The sequence below is a fragment of the Amaranthus tricolor genome, chromosome 4, assembly GCF_026212465.1.
Source record: "Amaranthus tricolor cultivar Red isolate AtriRed21 chromosome 4, ASM2621246v1, whole genome shotgun sequence".
In the NCBI taxonomy this organism is placed as follows: domain Eukaryota; kingdom Viridiplantae; phylum Streptophyta; class Magnoliopsida; order Caryophyllales; family Amaranthaceae; genus Amaranthus; species Amaranthus tricolor.
The window spans coordinates 47,501-72,332 of NC_080050.1; the positions used below are offsets into that span (position 1 = coordinate 47,501).

At 35.4% G+C, this 24,832-nt stretch overlaps 1 protein-coding gene across 6 annotated transcripts in view; it reads left to right on the forward strand.

Annotated features, from left to right (window-relative positions):
* The first annotated feature begins 2,401 nt into the window (after positions 1–2,401).
* The window catches only part of LOC130811185 (uncharacterized), a 28,739-nt gene continuing 6,308 nt past the window's right edge, over positions 2,402–24,832 (forward strand). For 4 of the 6 annotated variants that reach the window (XR_009041131.1, XR_009041132.1, XR_009041130.1 and 1 more), the window contains exons 1-9: positions 2,403–2,728; positions 2,942–3,009; positions 3,598–3,694; positions 3,787–3,915; positions 7,619–7,727; positions 8,087–8,231; positions 13,875–13,917; positions 14,127–14,300; positions 21,339–21,453. Coding sequence is in view for 1 of the 6 variants with exons in the window: in XM_057677376.1 (XP_057533359.1) it covers positions 2,546–2,728; positions 2,942–3,009; positions 3,598–3,694; positions 3,787–3,915; positions 7,619–7,727; positions 8,087–8,231; positions 13,875–13,917; positions 14,127–14,300; positions 21,339–21,437 (1,047 nt within the window). In the remaining 5 variants the exon portion in view is untranslated. Of the gene's footprint in view, positions 2,840–2,941; positions 3,010–3,597; positions 3,695–3,786; positions 3,916–7,618; positions 7,728–8,086; positions 8,232–13,874; positions 13,918–14,126; positions 14,301–21,338; positions 21,454–21,762; positions 21,894–24,832 lie in introns of all 6 variants that reach the window. The other 2 variants (XR_009041133.1, XR_009041134.1) reach the window with 2 other exon arrangements.

Below are 24,832 nucleotides of genomic sequence, written 5' to 3' on the forward strand. Positions count from 1 at the left end.
ATGCATATCTAAAAAATAGTAAAAGGTTTTATATGAGGATTTTGCTAAATTTTGTCAACGATCCTACATGTTATAAACCTAAACGATATGTAAAAAATAAAAGTAAACCCTAACCGTGCATAGCACATAGCACGGGTATAATCCTAGCTATAATTATTTAACAATATTAAAATTCTTTCCCACACTCACCTATTATTATTAATTTATTGCTATCAACACTTAAAGTTCAATTTGATTGATTCCCCTAATTAAGAACTTACTTCCATACAATAATTTAGTTACAATCTTAAAGCTAGAGTGGAAATTTATCGAATAAGCAACGTAGCTTCAAGACATTTAAATTTGCATTCAACCGGTTATTATATGAAATTAAATCAATTCAACCTTTAAGAACTATAGTTATTAAATAACTTTCATCTAATACCCTAACCCAAAAAGTTCTACTCATTACTCATATAATTAACATTAAACAGAAACAATAAACACAAATATGATATTAAATATGAATAAAGTAATTTAAATATATTAAATAAACAAGAAATGATTGACAATAATAAAGAATGAAATAAACTTACTTAAAATTAAATGTTACAGACTCAATCAGAACAAGCAGAATCAAGAAACACAAACGCATAAACAAGCAGCAAAATTAGTTAAGAAATGGTCTTACAATTGCAGAGTTAGATCTCAAAAAGTTTAACATTAACTTCTAATATAAATCTCTCAAAAAAAACTAAAACTTGAATATAACATAAAAGATAGGATAATAACTAATTTAACCAAAAGCCTTATTTATACTAATGACTAAAATAATAAAATAAAATAAAATAATCAATTATACGCGTGCAACAGCAAAGGGTCGACATATCGTCGACCTTGACCTCAACGGATCATCGATCCCACGATATTCTGAAAGACATTGCATTTTAAAATGGTCATCAGATTTCACTTGGTTATTGAAATTGTGTATGTAATGTATCGTTGGAAAGCTCTCAATGTCTAGTTTCAATCCATCTATCTTGTATTTTATTCATATCTTAGACTTTACATCATGAACATTTTTTTAGTCTTTTTGCTTCTCTTCTTTGCCAAAATTCTTTAACTCAACCAAAAACTCTTTTTTTACTTTTCTTGTTTGCCAAACATCTTCAAACTTCCTATTTAATTTTTATTCTATACTTCTTCGCATATAATAGTCTTTTACCTAATTTCGCTCTGACAATCATCAAATAATAAATAAATTAAATCTAAGGTATACAAAATACCTTAAATTCAATTCTTACTTAATCAAGCTAATACAATAAACAAGATCCAAGTGGCAATAAAAAAACCACCAAAGTATAAAAATAGACCAAATAGATGCTCACAAATGCACCTATCAAACTCCTTGTGCTTTAAACTTGTTTGTTCTCAAACATAAATAGATCAACAACACAGATGATGGGCAACAAAGAATTGATTTTCGATGCCATGAAACTCCTTATGCCTTCCTCATATATTTAGTTCACATTTATATTAAGCACATATCAAAGTTAATAATCATTCAAACTCAACTCTAGGCCCTAAGATTTAAATATATAATACTTTGTCCGTTTCTTAATGAAGTTCCCACAAAAAATGTTCACATAAATTAAGAAAAATAGAATTTGACGAAGAAAAAGTTAAGACCATAAACACAAAAAATTTAAATGAAAGTTAGTAGAAAAAATAATTTTGGAACCACAACTAATAAAATTATATTTTTATAAAGTTAATGAAAAACAATTAGGGATCATAAAGAATATAAAATTGGTAAAATAAAATTAGTGGAAGATATGTAAAAACCAAAAGGAATAACAAAATATTAACATGAAAAGTTTTTTTTTATCCAAAAAAATTTTCTATGAAAACAACAAATATAATATCCAAAATGACAAAAATGAAAAAGGAAAAATCACATAGAATAATCCAATCCTTTTATGATTTTCCTACAATAATCACCTATTGATTTAACATGAATAATCCCAACTTTAGGTGGTATTTGTCTAGAGTAAACTTGAGTGATCCGATGACTTGCTATAGTAGGTAGTTTACCAAAAAAACAAATTGAAAATTAATGTTAAATTAGAGAAAATTTACATGAAAAATTTCCGAATAATAAAAATAATCAGAAATTTTTTAAATATTTTTTTAACATTTTTTTTGACATTGTATTTTTAATTTATCTTTATTTTTGAAAAAAAAATTGTTGTAGCTAGTCATCCAATTTACACTAGAAAAATATTCTTAAAATTGAAATTTATAATTAATTAATAGATAAAATTATTATAAAAAAATCATAAAAATATTGAATTATTGTTGATAATTTTTATGGATGGAGTCATTGATATCTTTTCATTAATCTTTCACGTTTCAACCTACTTCCTTCATTTGGCATCCCTTCCCAATTTCCAACCCCAACACCCTTCTAAGTTAATAGCTATATACCCTACCTCGTGGAGTAGAGTTCGTATACTTATCAATCCTGAAACTCAAATGGAAGAGTGACAACTGACAAACTCAAAAAATGGCGGGTGCGGCACGCTTACTCCCATGGACGACACCATTTGTTACTCCAGTTGGCCTATTTTGGCGGCGTAGTCACTCCTCCCTGTTTTCTTTTCCTTCCTTTCAATGTTCCAAATTTTCTATTGTTTCATTCTGCTCCGCAATCACACCTGAAATCACCCTTCCACAGTCTCCAAAGCAGGTCAACCTATCCTCCTCTCTTCTTTTACTAAATCCCTGAATTGAGTTGGCTTATTTTGAAAAACTATATTTATTGCAAAATTTAGGGTTTAGCCGTTTAGGAGTGCCACAGGTTGAGTTTTCTTCGTTTGTTTATGCTTTAGTTTTTATTCTTTCCTTTCAAAAGTTGATTATAGATAACTGATGTAATAGCAATGATTTGTGATGGGTACAGGGGACGTTAATGCCCGGCTTGTATCTTGTTGGTACTCCCATTGGTAATCTTGAAGATATCACTTTGCGGTAATATCTAATTCTGAACAAATTTGTAGTTGATTGCTTTTAATAGACATGTGTTTACTAACATGAATTTATGACCTTTTCATGCTGGTATTAAATGGTTGGAATGCTAATGGAAGTATTTTGGTAGAAAAATCTTTTAACAAGTATAATGGTCATACTTGTTTTACATAGTCATTTTATTTTCTTTGCAAAAATAATGCATTACTATTTTCGTTAGGACTTGGGAATGTGAAATTGTGAAAATTTTTTATTTATGAAAATTTACACTACAAATTGTTTCTATTACCACAACCAAACGTCTTGTGCTATTGAGATTCAGTTGCAAGTAAGAACATCCATTTTAAATTTTTAATTGCATTAGTGTTAGATTCTTGTGATTTACTTCTAGTTTACTTCAAGCTTTGGCTTTCAGAAAGGTAATCCATGTGCAATGTTGAGCATAGATGTTCTGGTGATGTTCAATCAATTGAGTTTCATTGGACTGATTGACACTGCAATTTCACTTAGTTTTTTAATATCTATTGAGTATGTGGGTTTCATGAATGAGCTTATTTTTCACTTCCATGAATTTTTGTTCCTTGTCTTTAGTGCTTTGCGGGTGTTGAAATCTGCTGACTTAATACTTTCGGAGGACACTAGACATTCCGGAAAGTTGCTTCAGTATTATGGAATTAAAACACCCCTTGTATGTATATTACAATTCTCAAATATCATTATGGGTTTTAGCGTACTTATTGAGGTTTGTTTTTTTACTTATCGGAGCTTTTTTTTTTGTAGTTGAGTTATCACAAATTTAACGAATTCCAGAGAGGAGTCACTATTTTGAAACGTTTACAAGAGGGTGAAATAGTTGCTATGATTAGTGATGCAGGGATGCCGGGCATTAGTGATCCTGGAACTGAATTGGTATTATTTCCTGCATCATGATCATTTAAAATTTTTAATTTTTAACCCAAATGTACCTCCTGCTGCTGCTTGAAATGACATTATGCTGTTTGGAAATAACTTTAAGTGATTGACTATTTTTGGGCTGTGTTGTGTATTTGGGTGTATTTGTGTTTAAGAAAATTTTTGGGTCCGTGCTTGTGTTTTTTTGTCTTACTATTTTTGTTTTCCCTTAACAATTTATGATTAACAATTTACACTGCATTTAATCATGGCACTGTTTATTGATATTTGTAATCAATAAATTATTGAAGTTGAAAGGTTTTTATGAGGAAGTCTCTTATGATATTTTTGCTTACAAAAATTAGCTATTAGTGCCATTACCTATGTTGTGTCCCACACGACAACAACAATGTGCCAAATATTTAAACCCAAAAGATTAAAGTTGGTTACATACCCTAAATCTAACATAATTTTCATTTCTTTGTTCATTGCAATTATTTTCCGTATCAATTCGTAATTGTAAAAGCTTCATATTCTTTTTCACTCTTTCCCTCCACAATATGCCGATTCATCTATCCAAGTATCCACATTTTTGCTATTCCCATTTCACCAGAACGATCAATCTTAGAACCCTAACATTCTAAATCATATAGTAACGCTGGTCTAATGATCGTCTGATAATACTTACCTTAAGTTTTATGGTTAATTCAATCACATGCTGCTCTTCATTTTTGCCTTCCCCCTACTAAATCTTATGGGTGACATTTTGTTATATATCCCTACTCTACACGATAGACCCGCGGTATTTTTAACATTCATTTAGAGCGATATCTTTATCTTTGAACTTTGCAGTGCCTCCACTTATGTCACTTGTCCTAAAATGACACTTTATGACTCCATCTTACTTTTTCTTAGTTTAAATTATTCCAACTCTTTTCTCAAATCTTAATCATTTTAACTAAGCATCTACGCCTTCTCCGGTCTCATCCAACTAAAATGATGTTGAAGTTGTTGTCAGCATACATGTTCCAAGGCATGTCTTCTAAGAGTTATCTCTTCATTTAAAACCATCCTGAAAGGAAAAAAAGGATTAAAGCCAAACCTTGGTAAAGGCTGGTTGAGATTGAACTATCGTCCTCCACTATACTTAACATTTGTCTTCACTTTACAATGCATATCTTACACTATATTAATGTAGTAATTTTGGAATACCCTTACTTGTCATTGCCTGCAAGAATATTTCTCTTGGTACCTTGGTCATGCTTGTTTGGGACTTTTTGCTCTTCAATTGTAACACTGCAATTGCATGGTGTGGCTGAGTATGCACAAAATGAGGAGTGTATATCAAAGATTTCTCAACATGGATTCTGACTTACGATTTTACAACTCTGCGATCTAAAAACCGGTGAGTGATCTAGATCTTAGATAGGATCTTTATAATGGCAAGATCGTACGATCCTACAAGATCAACAATGTAGGTGATAGGATCGTAATACGATTCTATGTTTCTACAATCCAACGATCCAAACTTATAAGGTAGTCTCAATCATAAAAACAAGTCTTATATTCTAGCTTTTAGTTACATATATATTGTCATTTCAATTATGAAAATTCATGTACTAACTGATTCACAGTTCAGAAATGATTTTTAAAAGTATTTTTTTAATCAATTTAAAGATGAAGTCATATGAATCTTTATTTACAGCTTAAAACATTAAAAATAAACTAAAATGAATAAAAAAGACTGATAAGAAATTATCTTATGGGATATCAAAATATATTTGTAAGATCTTACGATCCTCCAATTCTATCGATTTTGATCCTACCCCTTGTCAATCATAGGTAGGATCCCCATTCTAACAACTCTATTTCTAAATTAGTGGATTGATTCAAATGTACATTGATGGAGGTTGGTTTTGCAAAGCAATTAATCCTAAATCATAGTTTACAAATTATGCCAAAAGGATAGCAAAACTTAAATTGAATTAAATGATTAAAAACATCTAGCCCTAACTAAGGAACACTACTCAAGCATAATTTTAACGAAAAGTAGACTCACTAATATCATCAATTCTACAACTAAAAGCAACATAATGAAATAGCATAAGGAAGAAAATATAATTACCTGTTGAAGAACTAAGACAATTATAAGAACAAGAATAAGATAAAACTCCATAGAAGAGATATCCATAAAGCTCCAATGTAGACAATAATAACAATCTTCAATTTTTATTCAACCTCAAGATTTGAAAGCTTCAACCCAGAAAATTAGAACTCAAGGAAGAAATACAAGACTTTGATTGATTGCTTATAATTGGTCCAATACCCTTGGCCTTAACAACAAGAATGAAAACTAAGGTTATTTGGAAAGAAATCACAAAGAATGCTTAAAGTTCAATTACATTGGATTAAAATAAGCTTAAACTTCAAAGCAATAAATTGAAGTAGATAAAAAATGTAGGATAAATGAATGGATGTATGGATGATCTTCCTTGCCAAAGATTGCTTCTCTTTTTATAGCTTGTAAGTAGTCTTGTAACTCTCATCTTAAATGATAGATTTTATAGCTGCAACCCCTAAGGATGAGGTAGAGGTGTCTAAAGGAGTGTAAAAGGTAGGTATTTATCATGAAAGCTAACCCAAGTTGTGTTATCATGTTCTTCTATCAATGATGTGGGTCCTTCAAGTGTTGGTACAAAATCTCGAACAATTTATACTTGCTATCATAGCTCAACTGAGCTACCATACCCGAGTGGGTAGAACATGAGAGCAAGTGGAAACCTTTTGGAATGTAAAGTTCAAGCTCGCTCACGTACCCGAATTCCTAATTATTCAACAAGGAAAAAGATGTTGATGGTCTCGCACTTGGAGCCAATTTTCCCTTTTTTCTAACATTTTAAAGTTCTTGCGGGCTAAGAAAATATAGGTTCAGCTGGTCGAATGATGCACTTAGTGGCTTGAGGGTTAAGTCTACACTCTTTTCTTTTGGTCTACGAGCCTCCGACTCTAGGTTTTAGGTGAGCAGTGTATGCTCCAACATGGCTCTGTTTTTGCATATTTTTACTTAAAAGGCTCACAAACAATGACATAAAACTAAAAGTAATATCTCATAAAACAATCATAATCACCTTGAAACCCAAGTAAAAAAAGCCTAATGAAGGGGAAATGAAAAGAATAAACATGGCTAACATTGCCTCCATATTAGGTCTTGACATTAATGAGCTATTATTTGAGAGCTTATAATTGAGATTGTGTCTCATCAAAGCTTTTATTTTCAGAAATTAATGTTAAATGACATACAAATATAAAAAGAGAGAAATTGATGTTAAATGTGAAAAATTTATAAGATTTTATTTCCTTTTTCCAGATGTTAAATGTAATAAAAAAAATTAATGTTAGAAAGTAATCGATCCCAAATCGTAATTCGATCCGAAACAAATCGTACCGCAAGACAAAAATCTCGACCCAAAAATTTTTCGTTCCCACCTCAAAATTTGAACACCGATGAATTGAACATGACTGGTAAGAAAGTTGTCCTCTTACCAAAACTACTCTAAGACTTTTCCTTTGATGTCATTTGTTGTGATGTATTAACTATCAACTATTGATGTGAGCGGTTATTGTATCTTAACACTTGTTTATTCTTGTACACTTAGTTCATCCCTTTTTACCTTCCATAAGGACTTGTCATGAACTATAATTTATTTGAGTTTGTCCACAGGTGAAGTTGTGTGTCGAAAAAAGTGTTGTCGTGGTGCCCATCCCTGGACCTTCGGCGGTGCTTTCTGCTCTTGCTGCCTCAGGACTACCAACTGATGATTTCACCTTTGGTATTTTGCTTACTATTTGTAGTGTATCATAGTGCAAAAACAAGGTCGCATCGTATCATATCATTCGTAACGTAAAAGTTTTCAAATTTACCAAACTGGTATTACTAGGATCGTAAAGTTGTAAAATAATCGAGCTTTAGGCTGGTCCAAGCAATATTTCATGATTAAGGCCGATATTTGGTGGTACAGCAACATCATCACAGTTGCCGCATCACCGTGTCTAACTGCATTCTTGTGTCATCATAATTACCGCATCACCGTGTCTAACTGCATTCTTGCTCTATGGTATATATCTCTAGGTATATATGTTCTATGTAATAGTTCAATTTTTTAATTCTTCATTTCTGTTGTTGATCTAGTTGGATTTCTTCCTAAGCATGCTGGGTCTAGGAGACAAAGGCTCTTTCTCTGTGCTAGTCAGAGTGCAACACAAATTTTCTTTGTTCCTCCACACAAACTGCATCAATTTCTTGAAGAAACGTCTTCAGTTTTTGGTGATTCAAGGTAAATGTTACTCAATTAAATGTCTGAGATGATGCATTTTAAATAAAAAATAGTAAATGTTGGTGTGTGCTGTATATTGTTTTAAGGTTGAAACTTTGTGGTTGTGGTGTCAATCTCAAAAATTGTTGGATTTATATGTCAAATACTAAAGGTCTTGGCTTGTTTGCGTTCGTCTCATTAGGATATTGTTACAAATGAAGCAACAAAGGACAAGCCAACCCTCAAATACACCTACAGTAAAAGAGGTAGAAAAGATATGAGTCGACATAGCAATGACAATAAGTAGAGGAACAATGTTTTATGAGAAAAGAAATACGAGTCAATTAGTATTTTGTGTAATTTGTTATGTTAAGAATTGTTATTTTAGTTGCTAAAAATAGGAAAGTTAGCATTTTATTCAAAGCTGTTTGTCCACCCAAAATATGTATATATATAAGGGCGTTGGGAGGTAGAATAGGAGGAAATTTTCTAGTTAAGTGGCGAGTATTCGCTGGGAATTAGGAGACTCAAAAATTCTAGTATTCATATTCATTCCTTAGAGCAATAAATCCTATCAGTCGTTCTTGAGGTTTCTTGATTGAGAAAGTTGGTGAATTCTGAATTATTAGCGGCGTAACATTGGTATAAAAAATTTTTGATCCATGGCACCTTCGCAAGTAGGGATGCAAACGAGGCGGGGCGGGGCGGGGATTGGAATTCCCATCCCCATCCCCATCCCCATCTGTTAATGCAATATCCATCCTCGTCCCCATCCCTGCGGCGGATATAATTTTTTTCCCTGTCCCCTCCCCGATGGGTTTGTACCTAAAACCATCCCCGCCCCACCACCCATCTGGGTATTCATCCCCGTCTAATACCCATTTTTCCCGCCCCACCACCCGTCAAATCCCCACTTAATACCCATCTGTGCCACATATTTATATTCAATCATTTGGGCCTTAAAACCCATAATACATATCCAAACTCCAAAGTCTCAAACAAACACACATCCAAAGTCTCAAACAATTACACATCCAAAGTCTCAAACAAACACATATCTCAAAATTTGTACATATCTTGAGGCGGGGCGGGGATGGGGCGGGTATCACCTAAAACCCATCCCCATCCCCATCCCCGCTGTGGGTATGAATTTTATACCCGTACTCGCCCCATGACCCATCAAATCGGGACCCATCCCCGCCCCGATGGGGCGGGGATGGGGCGGGTCTCCTATTAGACCCGCCCCACCTGCATCCCTATTCGCAAGCAGCAAGAATGAATACATTCAAACTAGGTTTGAAATGTGGCTATGACACTAGATTAAAGAATGAATGACATGTTGAACATGTTTTCCAGTAACCAAGTGAAGATGAATGAAAATATCTTAGAAGTCCAAGAAGAATTGAGGACAACGGTGCAGAATTTGAGTAATGATTTTAAAACAGTGAGTCGCTCCACGTCCAAAGAAAAAGAAAGTGAACGGAGAATCGAATCAGGAAGGCAGTTCCATCAAAAAAGGGAAAGATTCAGTGGTGGAGGGTACATCAACAATGGGGAAGGAGGAAATCTTAAATTCCAGTGGTTGGAATTACCGATCTTCACTGGCGAAGATCCCGTCAATTGGATTTTTAGTGTTGAACTATATTTTGAATTTGACCAATTGACAGAAAAGGAAAAGATCAATGTAGCGGTGGTGGGGCTTGACGGTGACATATTAACTGTTTAAATGAGAAAACAATCGAGAATTGATTTTTCGTTACCGGAAATGAAGGAACTGATGTTGCACCATTTTAGGTCAATTGAGGGAAGTATTTATCAACAATTTCTCTTAGTGGACGGAATTGTAGAGGATTACAGATTGAAATTTGTGAAATTTGCATCCCCATCAGAAATGCATGAATTGTTAATGGCGGTATTTGTGAAGGGGTTGGAGATTAAAATCAGAACCGAAATGCGAATCTTAGACCTTCCAAACCTAAGAAAAACTATGGAATGGGCTAAGAAAATAGAGGCCAAATTAAATGTTAATAAGGGGCCCAAAATAAAATGGGAAATGAGAGGGCCAAATGGAGACTATACCAAACCTAGGAACAAAAGCCCAACAATTAAGCCTTTTACTGCAAAAACCCATTATCCACCACATTTCAATCTCGCCCAAATACAAAACATAACCCTATTCCAGCTAATTCCACCCCCACCAACAAGAATTGCCTAGAAATATCAGAAGGCTAACATACCATGAGTTTTAAGAAAAAAAGACAAAAGCCTTTACTGTCGATGTGACAAGAAATGGAATGTTGGGCATGTGTGCAAGGAAAAAGAACTCAGTGCATTTCTTGTGTAAAAGGATGAAGACGAGGAATAAGATGAAGGAGTGGAAAATTCGGAGGAGAAAACGTCAGTATGTGTCACTAAATACCGTAGTACGACTCCCTAGTCTGAAAACGTGAGAATGATGGGAAAGGTCGAGGGAAAGAAGTGGTAGTCATGGTAGATCTGGGTGCCACTCAAAATTTCATTTCAGAAGAGGTGGTAAAGAGAATAAGGTTGCAAGTTAAAGGAACAAAGGAGTTTGAAGTGGCCTTTAGGAAATGGCGCAATTGTAAGGGGAAAAGGGGTTTGTCTTGAGGTGATGTTGAATTTGGGGGTCATCGGAGTAAAAGAAAAAAAATTTCCGTTGAAATTTGGATGTATGGATATAATGGTTGGAGAAGCTGGGGAACATTACAACCAATTGGAAATTACAAACGATGCAGTTTCGATGGAATGGAGGAAAGTAGTTTTGAGGGGGGTTTTGTCTCTTGGTCGGTCCAAAATTCCTTTAAGGGCAATGATTAAAGCTTATGAAAGAAGCGCAGTGGGATGCTAGTCTTGCAAGAGTTGGTCTAGACCTATGAACCCATCTTCCAACTACCAATAAGACTTCCACCATGGCGAGAGAGAACATCGAATTGTCTTGAAAACAAGAGCAAACCTAGTTTCAGTACGCCCTTCTCGCTATCGGCAAATTCAACAGGAAGAAATTGAGAAGTTGGTGGAACCCATGTTGACTGCGGGAATCATCAAACCATATACTAGGTTCCTATTCCAATCCGTCTTTCTAGTAAAAAAGAAAGACGAGTTGTGGAGGTTTTGTGGAGACTACCATGCCTTGAACGAAGAAACCATCTCAGATAAGTTTCCAATTCCGGTCACATACGAAATACTAGATGAATTACATGGGGCAAAGGTATTCTCCAAACACGACCTTAAATAAGGATATCATCAAATAAGGGTTCAAGAAAGTGATACCCATAAAACAACATTTAGAACCCATAAGTGACATTACGAATTCCTAGTAATGCCCATCGGTCTAACCAATGCCCCAACAATCTTCCCATCCCTCGTGAATGAAATCTTCATACCTTTTTACGAAAGGCAATAGTCCTAGTGGTCTAGAAGTGGAGATTATACCTTCTTAGAAGGCACTTTGTAATATGGACAAACTACTAAAGCTTGAAATTCATCATGGAACAGAAGGAGATTGGAGTTGAATGCCTGAATATGGTATGTAAACTTTTGGGATATGATTTTGAGATTAGATTTAAAGTAGGGAAAACGAACAAGGTAGTAACGCCCTATCTCGCCACCTCTCATCGGAACAATTCCAGTTGGGAGCCTTACGGTTAAAACCGCTGATCAGAGAGTCACAAAAGGAGATTGAGGAAGGCACGTTCTTGTCCCGCATAAAAAAAGAGGTAGAATAAGACTCTTTCTCACCCAGAATTCACGGTATTAGATGGAGGATTGCATTATAAGGTGAGGATGGTATTGGCTCAAAAATCAACATATATTTCAAAACTCCTCCATGATTACGTTGACTGGACATTGGGGGACATAATGGAGAGCAAAAGACATACCTAAGATTGGCGGCTGACTGGATCTGGATTGGGATGAGGAAGCAAGTCATCCAACAAAACACCCATTTAAAACACTAAGTGTGGCGACTATTTTCTTAAGGGTAATAGTCTAATTACACGGTTTCCTAAACTTTATTGTGTTCGACGGGGATAAAATTTTCATGAGCATATTTCGGAAGGAATTATTTCGGTTAAACAAAACTTTTAAGAAGCACAACATATCACCCCCAAACCGATAGCCAAACAAAGATTGTGAATCAAGCTTGGACGCATACTTACGTTGCTTTGCAAATGGGAAACCACGGGTGTGGACATAATGGCTACATTGGGCATAATAGTAGTACAATACAACTCTATATGGAAGAGCTCCACCCTCTCTCATCCGTGAGGAGCCAAGAGCACACAATAGTATATGGCTTAGAAGAAATGCTATTGAACAGTGACAAAATCCTAGCTAAGCTACGCTTAACCTTGTTAAAGGCACAACAACGTATGAAATCCATAGCTGATTCGATTCTAAAAGGAGGAATGTGTCTTATGAAAATGGGGATTGAGTGTATTGGAAAGTGCAACCATATCAACAACAATCTATTGCAAAGCACACTTGTGAAAAGCTGCCTACAAGGTTTTATGAACCCTTTCAAGCAGTGGAAAAGATTGGTATAATAGCATATAAACTAAGTTTGCCACCAACAAGTAATGTACACCTTGTTTTCCATGTATCCCACCTTAAAAAGGCTCAAGGATCAATACAGCATCAACAACAATACCTTCTCAACTCAACTATGACATGGAAATAGAGTTTGTTCCCGAGGAAATATTGGGGGTTAAGAAGAAAGGCCTATAGTCGCAACATGTAGAGGAAGTATTGATCAAGTGGCAGTGACTACCTAATACCTATAGCCAAGGCCACATGGGAAGATTATCAGAACATCCCACTTATTTTTCGTCTTTCCACCTTGAGGATAAGGTGATTCTTTGGGAAGGGGTAATGTTACAAATGAAGCAACACAAGATAAGCCAACCCTATACACCTACAATAGAAAAGGTAGAAAAGATGAGTCGGCATAGTAATGGCGAAAAGTACGGGAACAATGTTTTATGAGAAAAGAAATATGAGTCGGTTAGTATTTTGTTTGAGTCAGTTTGTATTTTATTTAATTTGTTATTTCTGGATTTATTATGTTAGCTGCTAAAAATAGGAAAGTTAGCATTTTATTCAAAGTTGTTTCCCTCCCAAAATATGTTTATGTTGGGCAGTTAGGAGGTAGGATAGGAGGAAATTTTCCTAGTAAGTGGCGACTATTCGTTGGGAGTTAGGAGACTCGAATGTTGCGGCACCTGTATTCATTCCCTAAAACAATAAATCCTATCAGTCGTTCTTGTGGTTTCTTGATTGAGAGATTCTGGATTATCAGCTGCGTAAAAGATATGAAAATTTCACTTGTGATTGTCCATATCTTCCTTTAGATGATACTTAAGTGTGCATGTATTACAATCAGGAGTATCTCAAAAAGATACCGTAATCATGATCTCCTACGTTCTTTCATATTTGAGTTTTTAACTGTGACTAGATGGAAATCATTATCTTGACATGTCCTCATTGACGATAATCGTATTTTTCGGTATCAATGTTCTTACTATCGAGTAATGTTCAATTATGAAAAGGAAAGAAGGGAAAAGGAATTGCATTTTTTGTGATGCGTTTAACCTCCGTTTCTATTATACATATCATCATCATTGTATAATATTTTTAATGTCGCAGGAGATGTGTCATTGCCCGTGAAATGACCAAAATCCATGAAGAGGTATGATTCTAACGGGACTTGATTTATTGGCGTATGATGGTTTTAAGTACTTATTGGGCTTTTACAATTTTGATTAAACCAAATTCACTTTTTACAATCTTAAGGATCTTATTATAGTATTTTATGTATTTGTTTCAATTTATCTCCATAGTATCAAGGCTAGCATTGTTCTTTCTTCATTATGTCTCTGACAACAATGTGTCATGCAGTTTTGGCGTGGCACTTTGCATGAAGCTAAGGAGGCATTTGTATCACGGAAACCAAGGGGAGAAATGACACTTTTAATAGAGGGGAAGGTTGATTGCGTTGATGAAGTTCCCCAGGATTCTCAGATTGAGAATGAACTCAGAGAGCTCATATCCAGTGGGCATAGTCTGTCTATGGTAATGGCTGGTGTTGGTTCCTTCTTTCCTCTCTTCCAATTCTATTTGATGTTTATTTTCTCTGGATAGTTTGATGCGTATATTTGAATAGTTTGAAATATATACATAAAGATTCCTTTAGTTTAAGGAACATGTGCTCTGACGTGTATGTCCAAGATCTTTCTGGGAACAACTACATTACTCTCTCTAAGAATGTATATTCATTTTCTCGAGGAATTGTCATTATTTTTCAGCCAGTTTGGTATATTAGTGCCGATTCTCAGAGCTCCAACAATGCTTAGTACCCATTTACTTCTCCAAATATCTCTCTCCTTTTATGTTGTCACATTTTTTCATTAACTTATCCTATCTATCTCCCTAAATTTATTCCAATTAATTTAATGCTCAACTACCCTAATGTTTCATATTTTCTCTCCCTTATTCCATGGTCCACCTCATTATCTCACTCTTATAATCTATTTATTTAACTTTTTCACTTATTATAAACATGGATAAATTAATAATAATGTCATGGGTAAAACAGTTTAATAATTAATTTAAGGAAAAATTACCTAGAATAATCCAACCTTTCCATGATTTTTCTCCAATAATCCCTATTAATTAACCATGAATAATCCCATCTTTGAGCGGTATTTTCCTAGAGTAAACCCAATAACCGGATGACTTTCTATAGTAAGTTTTATTCTAAAAAAAAGATAAATTAAAATAAAATATCGATAAAAATATTTAAAAAATGTTAAAAAAAAATTCTGATATTTTTATTATTCAGATTATTTATGTAAATTTTCAAAATTTTCTTTAATTTTACATTAATCTTCAGTTTACTTTTTTGGTAAATTACCTAGTTACCCAAGTTTACTCTAGGCAAATACTCCTTGAAGTTGGAATTATTCATGGTTAACTAATAGGTGGGATTATTGTAGGAAAATCATGAAAAGGTTGGATTATTTTAGGTAATTTTTCCTTTAATTTAATTACTTAACTTATAGAATGTATGAAAAATTGAGATTTTTATTTGGAGGAATATAGTAAAATTAGTGTCAATTTATAAAGAATGAAAAAATATGACCGCTGATGTATTTATATAATTATTTTTTCTTAGTATATTTTGCAAAAATTGGAAAATAATATTTTCAATGTTTTTTAAAAAAGCTTAGTCAGTCATTTGTATGTGGCTACATTCCATCTGCTTAGAAGTTTGATGTTGGTTTTTGCTGAAGCATTATCATTTCATGAGTGGTCCACATAATATTATTTCTTTCTCAATATGGGAGTCTCCCTAATTGATTTACTTCCCAAATATCGGCAAGTGTCTTGCAATGGTTGAGTTAATCACTTGCCTAATTGCATGCCCAAATTCATTTTGGTACCCCAAAACTTTTTCATTGCCAATGTTCTTAGCTTTGTGTTTTTATAGGTAGTATAATGAACTTAAACTTATTCATACTTGGACTCATCACAACCATGTTTGAAACTCACTGGACGTGGGTCACATAACAAAGGAGGAAGAAAGGCAGCAACAATTCTGTTACAACAAACAAGTGACGTGGCAAAACAAATCAGTAGACAAATACTAGCACCTTCCTGAAGCAGCATAATAGAAATGGAATCTTTTTACAGCAGGCTGTTAGATTTAATTGTACTAGCAATATAGTATAAATAGCCCGAAATTTTACTAGTAAAGTAACCCTAAAAGTGTAAGAAAAATACCATTGTGGTAGTGGAGTCTGCTGAGCTCGAAGTCAGTACCTCTTGTAATCTTTTTTCTTTACTCTTTCTCTAATACGATCTTCTCTTCTTCTCTTCTTTTAATTCTCATCTTTTTTTTTTCTGTTACAATTTTCACCATACACTGGATCAGATCATAGCATCTTCTGGTATCAGAGCATTTCGATCCATCATGGGAAATCCAACCAATACCCAACGAATTGAAACACTGGAAGAAGAAATTGCTAGAATCCCCACCCAGATTAATTCTGAACTGGGCAAGATCCGGTCAGAAATCAGCCTAAACAACAAAAAAATGAGAATCTAACCTCCCAATTAACTACCATGAATCAAACACTCCAAATGTTATGCGAGAGACTCTCGAACAAAAGCCCACAACATGAACAACAACTTGAATCAGACAACATAACCGTCTGTCGTACCCCATTTTTTACAACCCATCCCTAACCCAGAAAAATACCCACCTTTAATGGGAAAATCCGGATGCATGGATTTTCTTAGGTGAGAGATATTTTCATTTTTACAAGATCTCTGAAGAAGACATCATGGAGGCCTTAGTATTGAGTTTAGAAAGTGACACATTGAATTGGTTCCAATTGGAACATCAACCGCAACCAATTACCGGTGGGATGAACTGAAAACTCTGATGTTGGAGCGGTTTAGATCACTGGATGAAGCTTTTCTTCATGAGCAGTGGATGAATTTATGGTAGACGGGTATAGTGGCGGATTACCAACGGGATTTCATTGATAAAGCAAATCCTTTGGGTAAAATTGATGAGCCTACATTAATGGGTTCCTTTATTAAGGGGTTGAAAGAGGATGTAAGGAGAGAATTGAGAGTACATGGTCCTTTGACCCGAGGGAGGCAATGACGTTGGCCATAAGGATTGATCAGAAGTTATACCCTGAAACCTATAAACAAAATTACCCAAAAAGGCAAAACTACCCTCAGCCCACCTATCATTATAATCCTCAAACCAAAAACATTTCCACCCACAGAAACTCCCCAAACACCGCCTATAACACCCCTCAAAACACCAACCGTCAAGCCCCTCTCAACCCAAAACCTCAAAATCAAAACCCAAATCGTCCCAGAACAACCCTAACCAACCGAGAACTGTACGAAAAATGGGCAAAGGGCCTTTGCTTCACTTGTAACGAGAAATGGTCCCCAGCTCATAATTGTAAGCTCCGGGAATTAAGCCTTTTGGTGATAGCGGAGGATGATGAAGGGGAATGGCCGGAATCTGAAGAAAGCCCAGTAGCACACGAAGAACCGGTACAATCCTTAATCGATATTTCTTTGAGCTCGGTTATGGGGTTCTCAAACCCGAAAACTATGAAAATGAAGGGAGAAATTTGTGGGATGGAGGTGATAATATTGATTGACCCAGGAGCCACAAATAATTTTATTTCCACACACAATGTCCATAAACTGCAGCTAACATACTCCAATCACATTCAATTTGGGGTAACTTTTGGGAATGGAGAGAAAATACATGGTGAAGGTGAGTGCAAACAGCTGTTTATTGAGGTTCAAGAATTCACCATATGAGGATTTTTTAGTATTGGAACTAGGCAATACTGATATTATAATGGGGCTTCAATAGCTGGAAAAACTAGGGGAAGTGGTGACTGATTGGAGAAAACAGACGATGCGATTTTGCTGGGAAGGGCGAGAGGTAGAGCTAAAAGGAGATCCATCCTTAGGGGTATCCCAAATGTTGTTAAAGGCAATGGAAAAAACACTGAGGAAATGAGAGAAGGGTGTACTGATTGAACAGTATCAGGTGGAGGAAGGTATTATACACAATGAACCAGAGATCCCATTATTCTTACAGCCTATACTACAACAGTTTCAGGCCATATTCACAAAACCTCAAACCTTACCTCCTTTTCGTGGGCGAGATCATGCTATTATTCTAAAAGATGGCATGGACCCGGTGAGCGTTAGGCCTTATCGGTATCCACAAATTCAGAATAATGAGATTGAGAAAATGGTGAGGGACATGTTAAAGGCTCAAATAATGAGATTCCGTATAGATTATAGAGCTCTAAACAAGGTCACTTTACCGGAAAAATATCCAATTCCCAACATTGACGAGTTGTTAGATGAACTCCATGGGGCACAAGTTTTCTCCAAGCTTGATCTTCGGTTCGAATATCATCAACTCTGGATGAGGGAGGAGGACGTGGCCAAGACAACGTTTAGAACTCATGAAGGGCACTATGAGTTTATGGTGATGCCTTTCGGTCTTACCAATGCTCCCGCAACTTTCCAAGCTCTGATAAACGAGGTATTCCGACCCCACCTTCGTCAATTTGTACTTGTGTTTTTTGATGATATTTTGATTTATAGTAAGACGAAGGGAGATCACATTACCCATGTAACCACTGTTTTGAGCCTTTTACAAACACATCATCTATTTGTGAGTAAAAAAAAATGCGAGTTTGGGGTCAGTTAGGTGGCCTATTTGGGACACAGAATCACAGGATCAGGGGTAGCCATGGATCTTGACAAGGTAGCTGCAATGTTGGCTTGGCCGGTGCCGAAAAGTCTAAAAGCACTAAGAGGATTCTTGGGCCTCATTGGTTATTATCGGAAATTCATCTGTAATTACGCCATCATAGCCAAACCGCTGACAAAACAGCTCAAAAAAGACTCCTATGGATGGAACGATGAAGCTTTAATGGCTTTTGAGAGCTTAAAGAAGGCAATGACAGAAGCACCAGTGTTGAGTTTACCAGACTTCACCAAAGTTTTTTTTGTGGAAACTGACGCATCAAATGCTGGGTTGGGAGTTGTGTTACTGAAAGAAAAGCACCCTGTGGCATTCTTTAGTAAAACCTTGGGGCAAAGAGCGAGCGTAAAATCCATCAATGAAATAGAATTGATGGCCATTGTTTTTGCCATACTCAAATGGGACATTATCTCCTTGGTCGGAAGTTTGTGGTTAGAACCGATCAAAGTAGCCTTAAATTTCTCTTTGAGCAAAGGGAAATAGGGATTGAATATCAAAAGTGGGTAGCCAAGATCATGGGTTTTGATTTTGACATTGTGTATAATCCGGGAGTTGCAAACAAAGTGGCTGATTCTTTGTCCAAGAGGAACCTGTCAGTTATCGAGATGGGATTCATGAGCAGTTCACATATGGTGGATTGGAAGGCCCTTGATGAAGCTGTAGAACAAGACCCATTATTAAACGCCATAAAACAATGTTTAGTGTCAGGGAAGAAGTACTCAAAGGCTTCACTGTGGAGCATGGGCAACTGTTTTATAAAGGACAATTTGTCCTACCCAAGAAGTGTCCCTTTGTATCCACTATTCTCAAACAATATCATTACACTCCCACAGGAGGGCATGCTGGTGAGCAGAAAACTTATGCAAGAATTGCAAGTGATTGGCATTGGGAAGGGATGAAGAAAATGATTGTGAATTATGTAAAGAATTGTGAGGTATGTCAGAAGCAAAAATCATCTTCCTTATCACCGGCTGGGCTACTTCAACCCTTATTCATTGCAAACCAAGTCTGGGAATATGTGTTCATGGATTTCATTGAAGGATTACCCAAGTCTCAGGGTATGGATACATTACTAGTGGTGGTGGACAGGCTCACCAATTATGCTCACTTTATCGCCTCAAGCATCCATACACTGCTGTCACCGTGGCTGAAGCCTTCATTCGTGAAGTAGTGCGTTAGCATGGTTTTCTCGAAACCATTGTCTCCGACAGGGACAAGGTCTTTATGAGTTTGTTTTGGCGAGAGCTTTTTCGTTTGCTAATGACAGACCTTCGAAGGAGTACCGCTTACCATCTGCAAACCGATGGGCAAACGGAGGTGGTCAACAAAACTCTCGAAACCTATCTCCGCTGTTTTATTAATGGATAGCCCAAGAAATGGCTCATGTGGTTACCCTGGGCAGAATATAGCTACAACACGTCAGCACATACTTCCACCAAGGTATCTCCATTCCAGGCTCTTTATGGGCGCGTACCTCCTCATCTCAGCTGCGTGGGGAAGGGGGCAACAATGGTGGGAAGTCTTGAACTGTTACTCCAAGAGCGTGATGCAATGCTAGATGTTTCAAAGTTTCACTTATTAGGTGCTCAGTACATAATAAGTGAAATGAAGACAAAAGGCGTAGTGAAGTATGCTTTGTAGTAGGAGATGAAGTATTTTTGAAAATACAAACATACCGGCAAAAATTCCTTAGCTCAAAAATACAATGAAAAACTAGCTCCTCGTTTCTATGGGCCTTACATGATAACAAAGAAAATTGGCTCCATAGCGTACGAATTTAAGTTACCTCCTACTAGCAAAATACATCCTGTTTTTCACGTCTCACAATTAAAGAAAGCAAGAGGAACTTGGGATGCTACTGAACTGCCTATACAATTAACTTCTGATCTGGAGCTGTGTGCTACTCCTATCTCTGTGTTGAATCATCGTTATAACAGCAGGTGTGTTCTGGAGGTCCTGATTCAATGGCAAGATCTCCCTCTTACTAATAGCACTTGGGAAGAAGCACCTTTGATTGCGCAGCAATTTCCTGAGGACAAGGTGAAGCTCCAAACAGGGGTATTGCTATGCCCTTCCATAAGGAAAAGAGCTAGGTCACATACCAAAGAAGGAAGAAAGGTCGCAACAATTCCGTTACAACAAACAAGTGACGTGGCAAAACAAATTAGTAAACAAATACTAGCACCTTCCAGAAGCAGCATAACAGAAATGGAATCTTTTTACAGCAGGCTGGTAGATTTAATTGTACTAGCAATATAGTATAAATATCCCTAAATTGTTCTAGTAAAGTAAGCTTAAAAGTGTAAGAAAATAACCATTGTGGTAGTGGAGTCTGCTGAGCTCGAAGACAATACCTCTTGTAATCTTTCTTCTTTACTCTTCTCTAATAAAATCTTCTCTTCTTCTCTTCTTCTCTTCTAATTCTCATCTCTTTTATGTTATAATTTTCACCATACACTGAATCAGATCATAGCAATATTTTAGGTGCTTTTAAGTGCGTGATGCTTGTTAAATTGTTTATTATTTCCTTGTGGTTTATAGAAGAAGATTAATCACTTTAAAATTTCTGTATTGAAATTTCAGTTATATTTTCTCTTTGTTGTTACTTGACAATCCAATTGACTTGGACAAACTTGGACTTGTATTTGTTGTATTATTCTTATGCAGTGAAATGAATGATTTTCTGTAATTTTATTATGAAGACATGTCTTCATATGTCAACACTAGGCTGACTTATGGGTGCTTTAATTGCTCATGGTTGACCTCTGACCAAGAAATTGGTGTAGGCTGTCAAGCTGGTTGCTGAAGGAACATCGATGAAAAAAAAGGAAGTTTATTCAATTGCATTAAAGAAATTTGGGAAGCATATAGTAGGAGAGGAATAAGCACTGGATAAACATGGTATGCTATTTTATATTTTGTTTTCTTTGTTTTTTTAAACTATAGGCTGCTCGTTCCACCCATTTGCTTGTGAATCACCTTACATTGTTGAGGTTTTACTAATTACTGGAAAAATAGAAACTAAAACCTTTTTTGGTCAATGGCAATCGCCAAACTCTCCAAGGTATGTGTTAAGTACTCATGTTCAAAATATCCGATCTCGAACGGCTAGGAAATCTACAAAAGTAAACGTTGTTATAATTATTATCTTTTTGGTGTTCGAGCATTAGAAAAATACCCCTCTAACGTCACCAGGATTTGTCTTTGTAGTTTAGCTGAATGTTGTATAATCATGAAATGATTGGCTGTGCATCCCACAATGTGACCTGAGATGGAATGATGCAAATACCTCTCAGGTAGTTGGAAGAATAAGAGCGAAACTGATAATAACCTTATTGGAGGTATGCCTGCGCTTGATATTGTCAACTATCGTTATTTTTGTTCTTTGGACACAAAAAGCGAGAGAGGTGTATTTTTAAGCTTGCAAAGGCTAAGTCTATGAGGAGGCGAGACATCAAGGCAATTAAGTACATCAAGGATGAGGATGTAAGGTTTTAGTTGAGGCATGAGCAATGCCACATGATTTGCGGTTCGTGTAATTCATTGTGCGGATTTGGGTTCGCGATTTACTAGTTTTTAGATTTGTTGTTCGCCGGATTGGAATATTTGAATTACATTTTTAAGGTCATTCGTTTTAGTTAATATATATTATCTCAATAAATAAAGCATAATTTAATGTTAACAAATTGTGTCAATATAAAAAGTATTGAAGTACAAAATTAAGTATAGGTTGAAAAACTAAAAAAAAAGGAGAGGAGATTATGGATATAACAAAATATTCCACTTCCATTAAAACGTGGATTAATTTGAAAAGTCAGAATAAGAGAAATTTTAAGGTAAGTACAAAAAACCTATGTTGGTAATAAATTGGGCTAATAAAGTGTTCTAAATGAAGTAAAAAATAAGCGTTGTTTTGTCATTTAAGTTTTGTGTTAGGTCAAGGACTTTGGGCAGCCACGTACTCTTATTACTGTTATAGTGTTACTCCTTTTTCTCCCTTCTTTAAGTCTTCTGAGCTCTGAGTTTGAATGCTTTTCTCGATCTTCTTTGTGTATTTCCTTTCTTGCCCTTGGTTCATATTACATTTATTTTTATGGCTATGATGGGTTCTTTGCTACATGGGACTACTCGAGAGGAATGATGAGGGTTATCAAAAACTTGAATGGGTTAGTATCTCTGACTCTAGCAATGAAGTCCATCCTTACTCTCATTATAATACACTTGGAGAATACGTTATCCCAAGCTAAACTTTTAATTATCTATGAAGGACCTAATACTTCAATATCTTTGTGAAGAATTATAATGCTCTTTCGTATTGACACTTTTGTTTAATCATTTAAATGGAGTATTTTGAGAGGAAGTAGGGAACTTCTTCGAGACTTTTCTGTTATAAGCTAACAAGACGCCTTTTAAACTAGAGATGTTTCCAACTTTATGTTAGCAAAGGAATTGCCCTCACAATCAAAAATAAAAGAATGGAATAGATGTCTTGGTTGTTCATGACAATAAGATGGAAATTTTGATGTTATTTTGGAATGGAAAAGGTAAAACAACCAATTGACATTGTTTGATAAATTTACTAGGTTGAAGGTGAAGTTTAAACTTTGGGATCGTGGAGGAGTTATATGTGGGCCAAAGATGACTTGGATGATATAAATAAAAAATGATGTGAGGGATTGGAACATGCAATTTTAAGAATGGATGGAGGATAATATATGATGACAATGTTGGAAATTTTTAGTTCATGTTAATGAAGTGTTTAGAGTTGAATGGAAAAGACACATTATTAATGATGATCTATCACCTTAATTAGTTTTGGTTCACATGGCAGACCTCATTTAATCGGATTGAGACTTTGGCTTTTCTATTGTGGAGATGAAGATGTCATTGGTTGAAATTTTGGAATGTTTTCTTAGAGCAAAGAGTCAAGTCATATGGGATCAGAATAGAGGATTGTAACCTAATAGCCATTAACAATAACCAAAGGAAGCTCAATGCTATTTAGAACTAATGGTCAAACATGTTCTGTTTTAATTGGCGAGAGGGAATTGTGGGGTTCTCATAAGGCTTTATCTTGAATAGAGGCCATCAAAACTCCAAATTGATGGAATTGTCTTCAAGTTAATGAGCAAGTACAAGGCAGCTTTTTTATCAAAAAAGATAAGAAATGCAATGAAAAATTCAGATGCATATAAATCTTCAACATAGATTGTTATCTTGGACACTGTTGGACTTGGCACATTACAAGGAATGACACTACGGCATGTTCAGCAACGTGGAATTCATATCCAAATGTTGAATTGGCCCTAATACTATGTTCGGCAAATCTAAAATTTGAAAATATGGAATCGGGCCAATTTCATTGGATTTCAAATTCCGATGACTATGAAAAATGGGCCAAAACTATCAATTTTTGAAAATTCTAAGTGAATAGGTGTCATTTACAAATTATGAATTTGTATACCAATTGAACTTCCCATCATCTAATGAATTCCACAATGCCAAATGCTACATGAAGGAAATCTTTATAGGATTTTCAATATGAGGAAAAGAAGGGAAATGGATTCTTAATTTAAAGTGAGTAAACAAAATATGTATAAAAGTTTGAACAACCACTTTATAATTTTTATTGGCTTGTTCACAATTGTTGTAGAAGTAGTTACTATAAGAACTCCTAGTGCATAAGCTTGATGGTTGTTTGCTTAAAGTCCTCAATGAGGTACGTGCTTTTAAATTGTAGGCAAAGAAAAGCGGTAGGTCTTTACTCAGCGTCATGTTGTCTTTATGGTGAGTGTCTTCCCTTGCATGTAAAATTTGATCAATTGGTTAAATAAACGTGTAAAGACAAGATCATATATTATGGTCTTAGCTTGGAAAAGAAAGGTCTCTCTAGTTTTACGTTCCCTGTATTATTATTGTGGTTGTTCCAGATGTGTAGGTCTAAGAGACCACCTTTTTCGATTGTTATGATTAATTTTTGGGATATTATCAATGGTACCCCTGTACTATAGCAAAATATCTATGGTACCCCAGTTAATTTCAATGGTACCCTCCAACTATATGCTAATTACAACCGTGACACTATTAATCAATTTTCCGTTAAGTTGCCGTTAAATCTTGAATGACCTAACTATGGTTAGTTTCTTCTTCTTCTCCCTTTTCCTGCTCTCCTTCCATGGCTGCTTAGTATGTAATCTAAGAGACAAATCATCAAAGCAAACTAATAATCACAAGTAATCACAATTAAATCTGGGATGAAATTAAATTTGGGAAGAAGAAA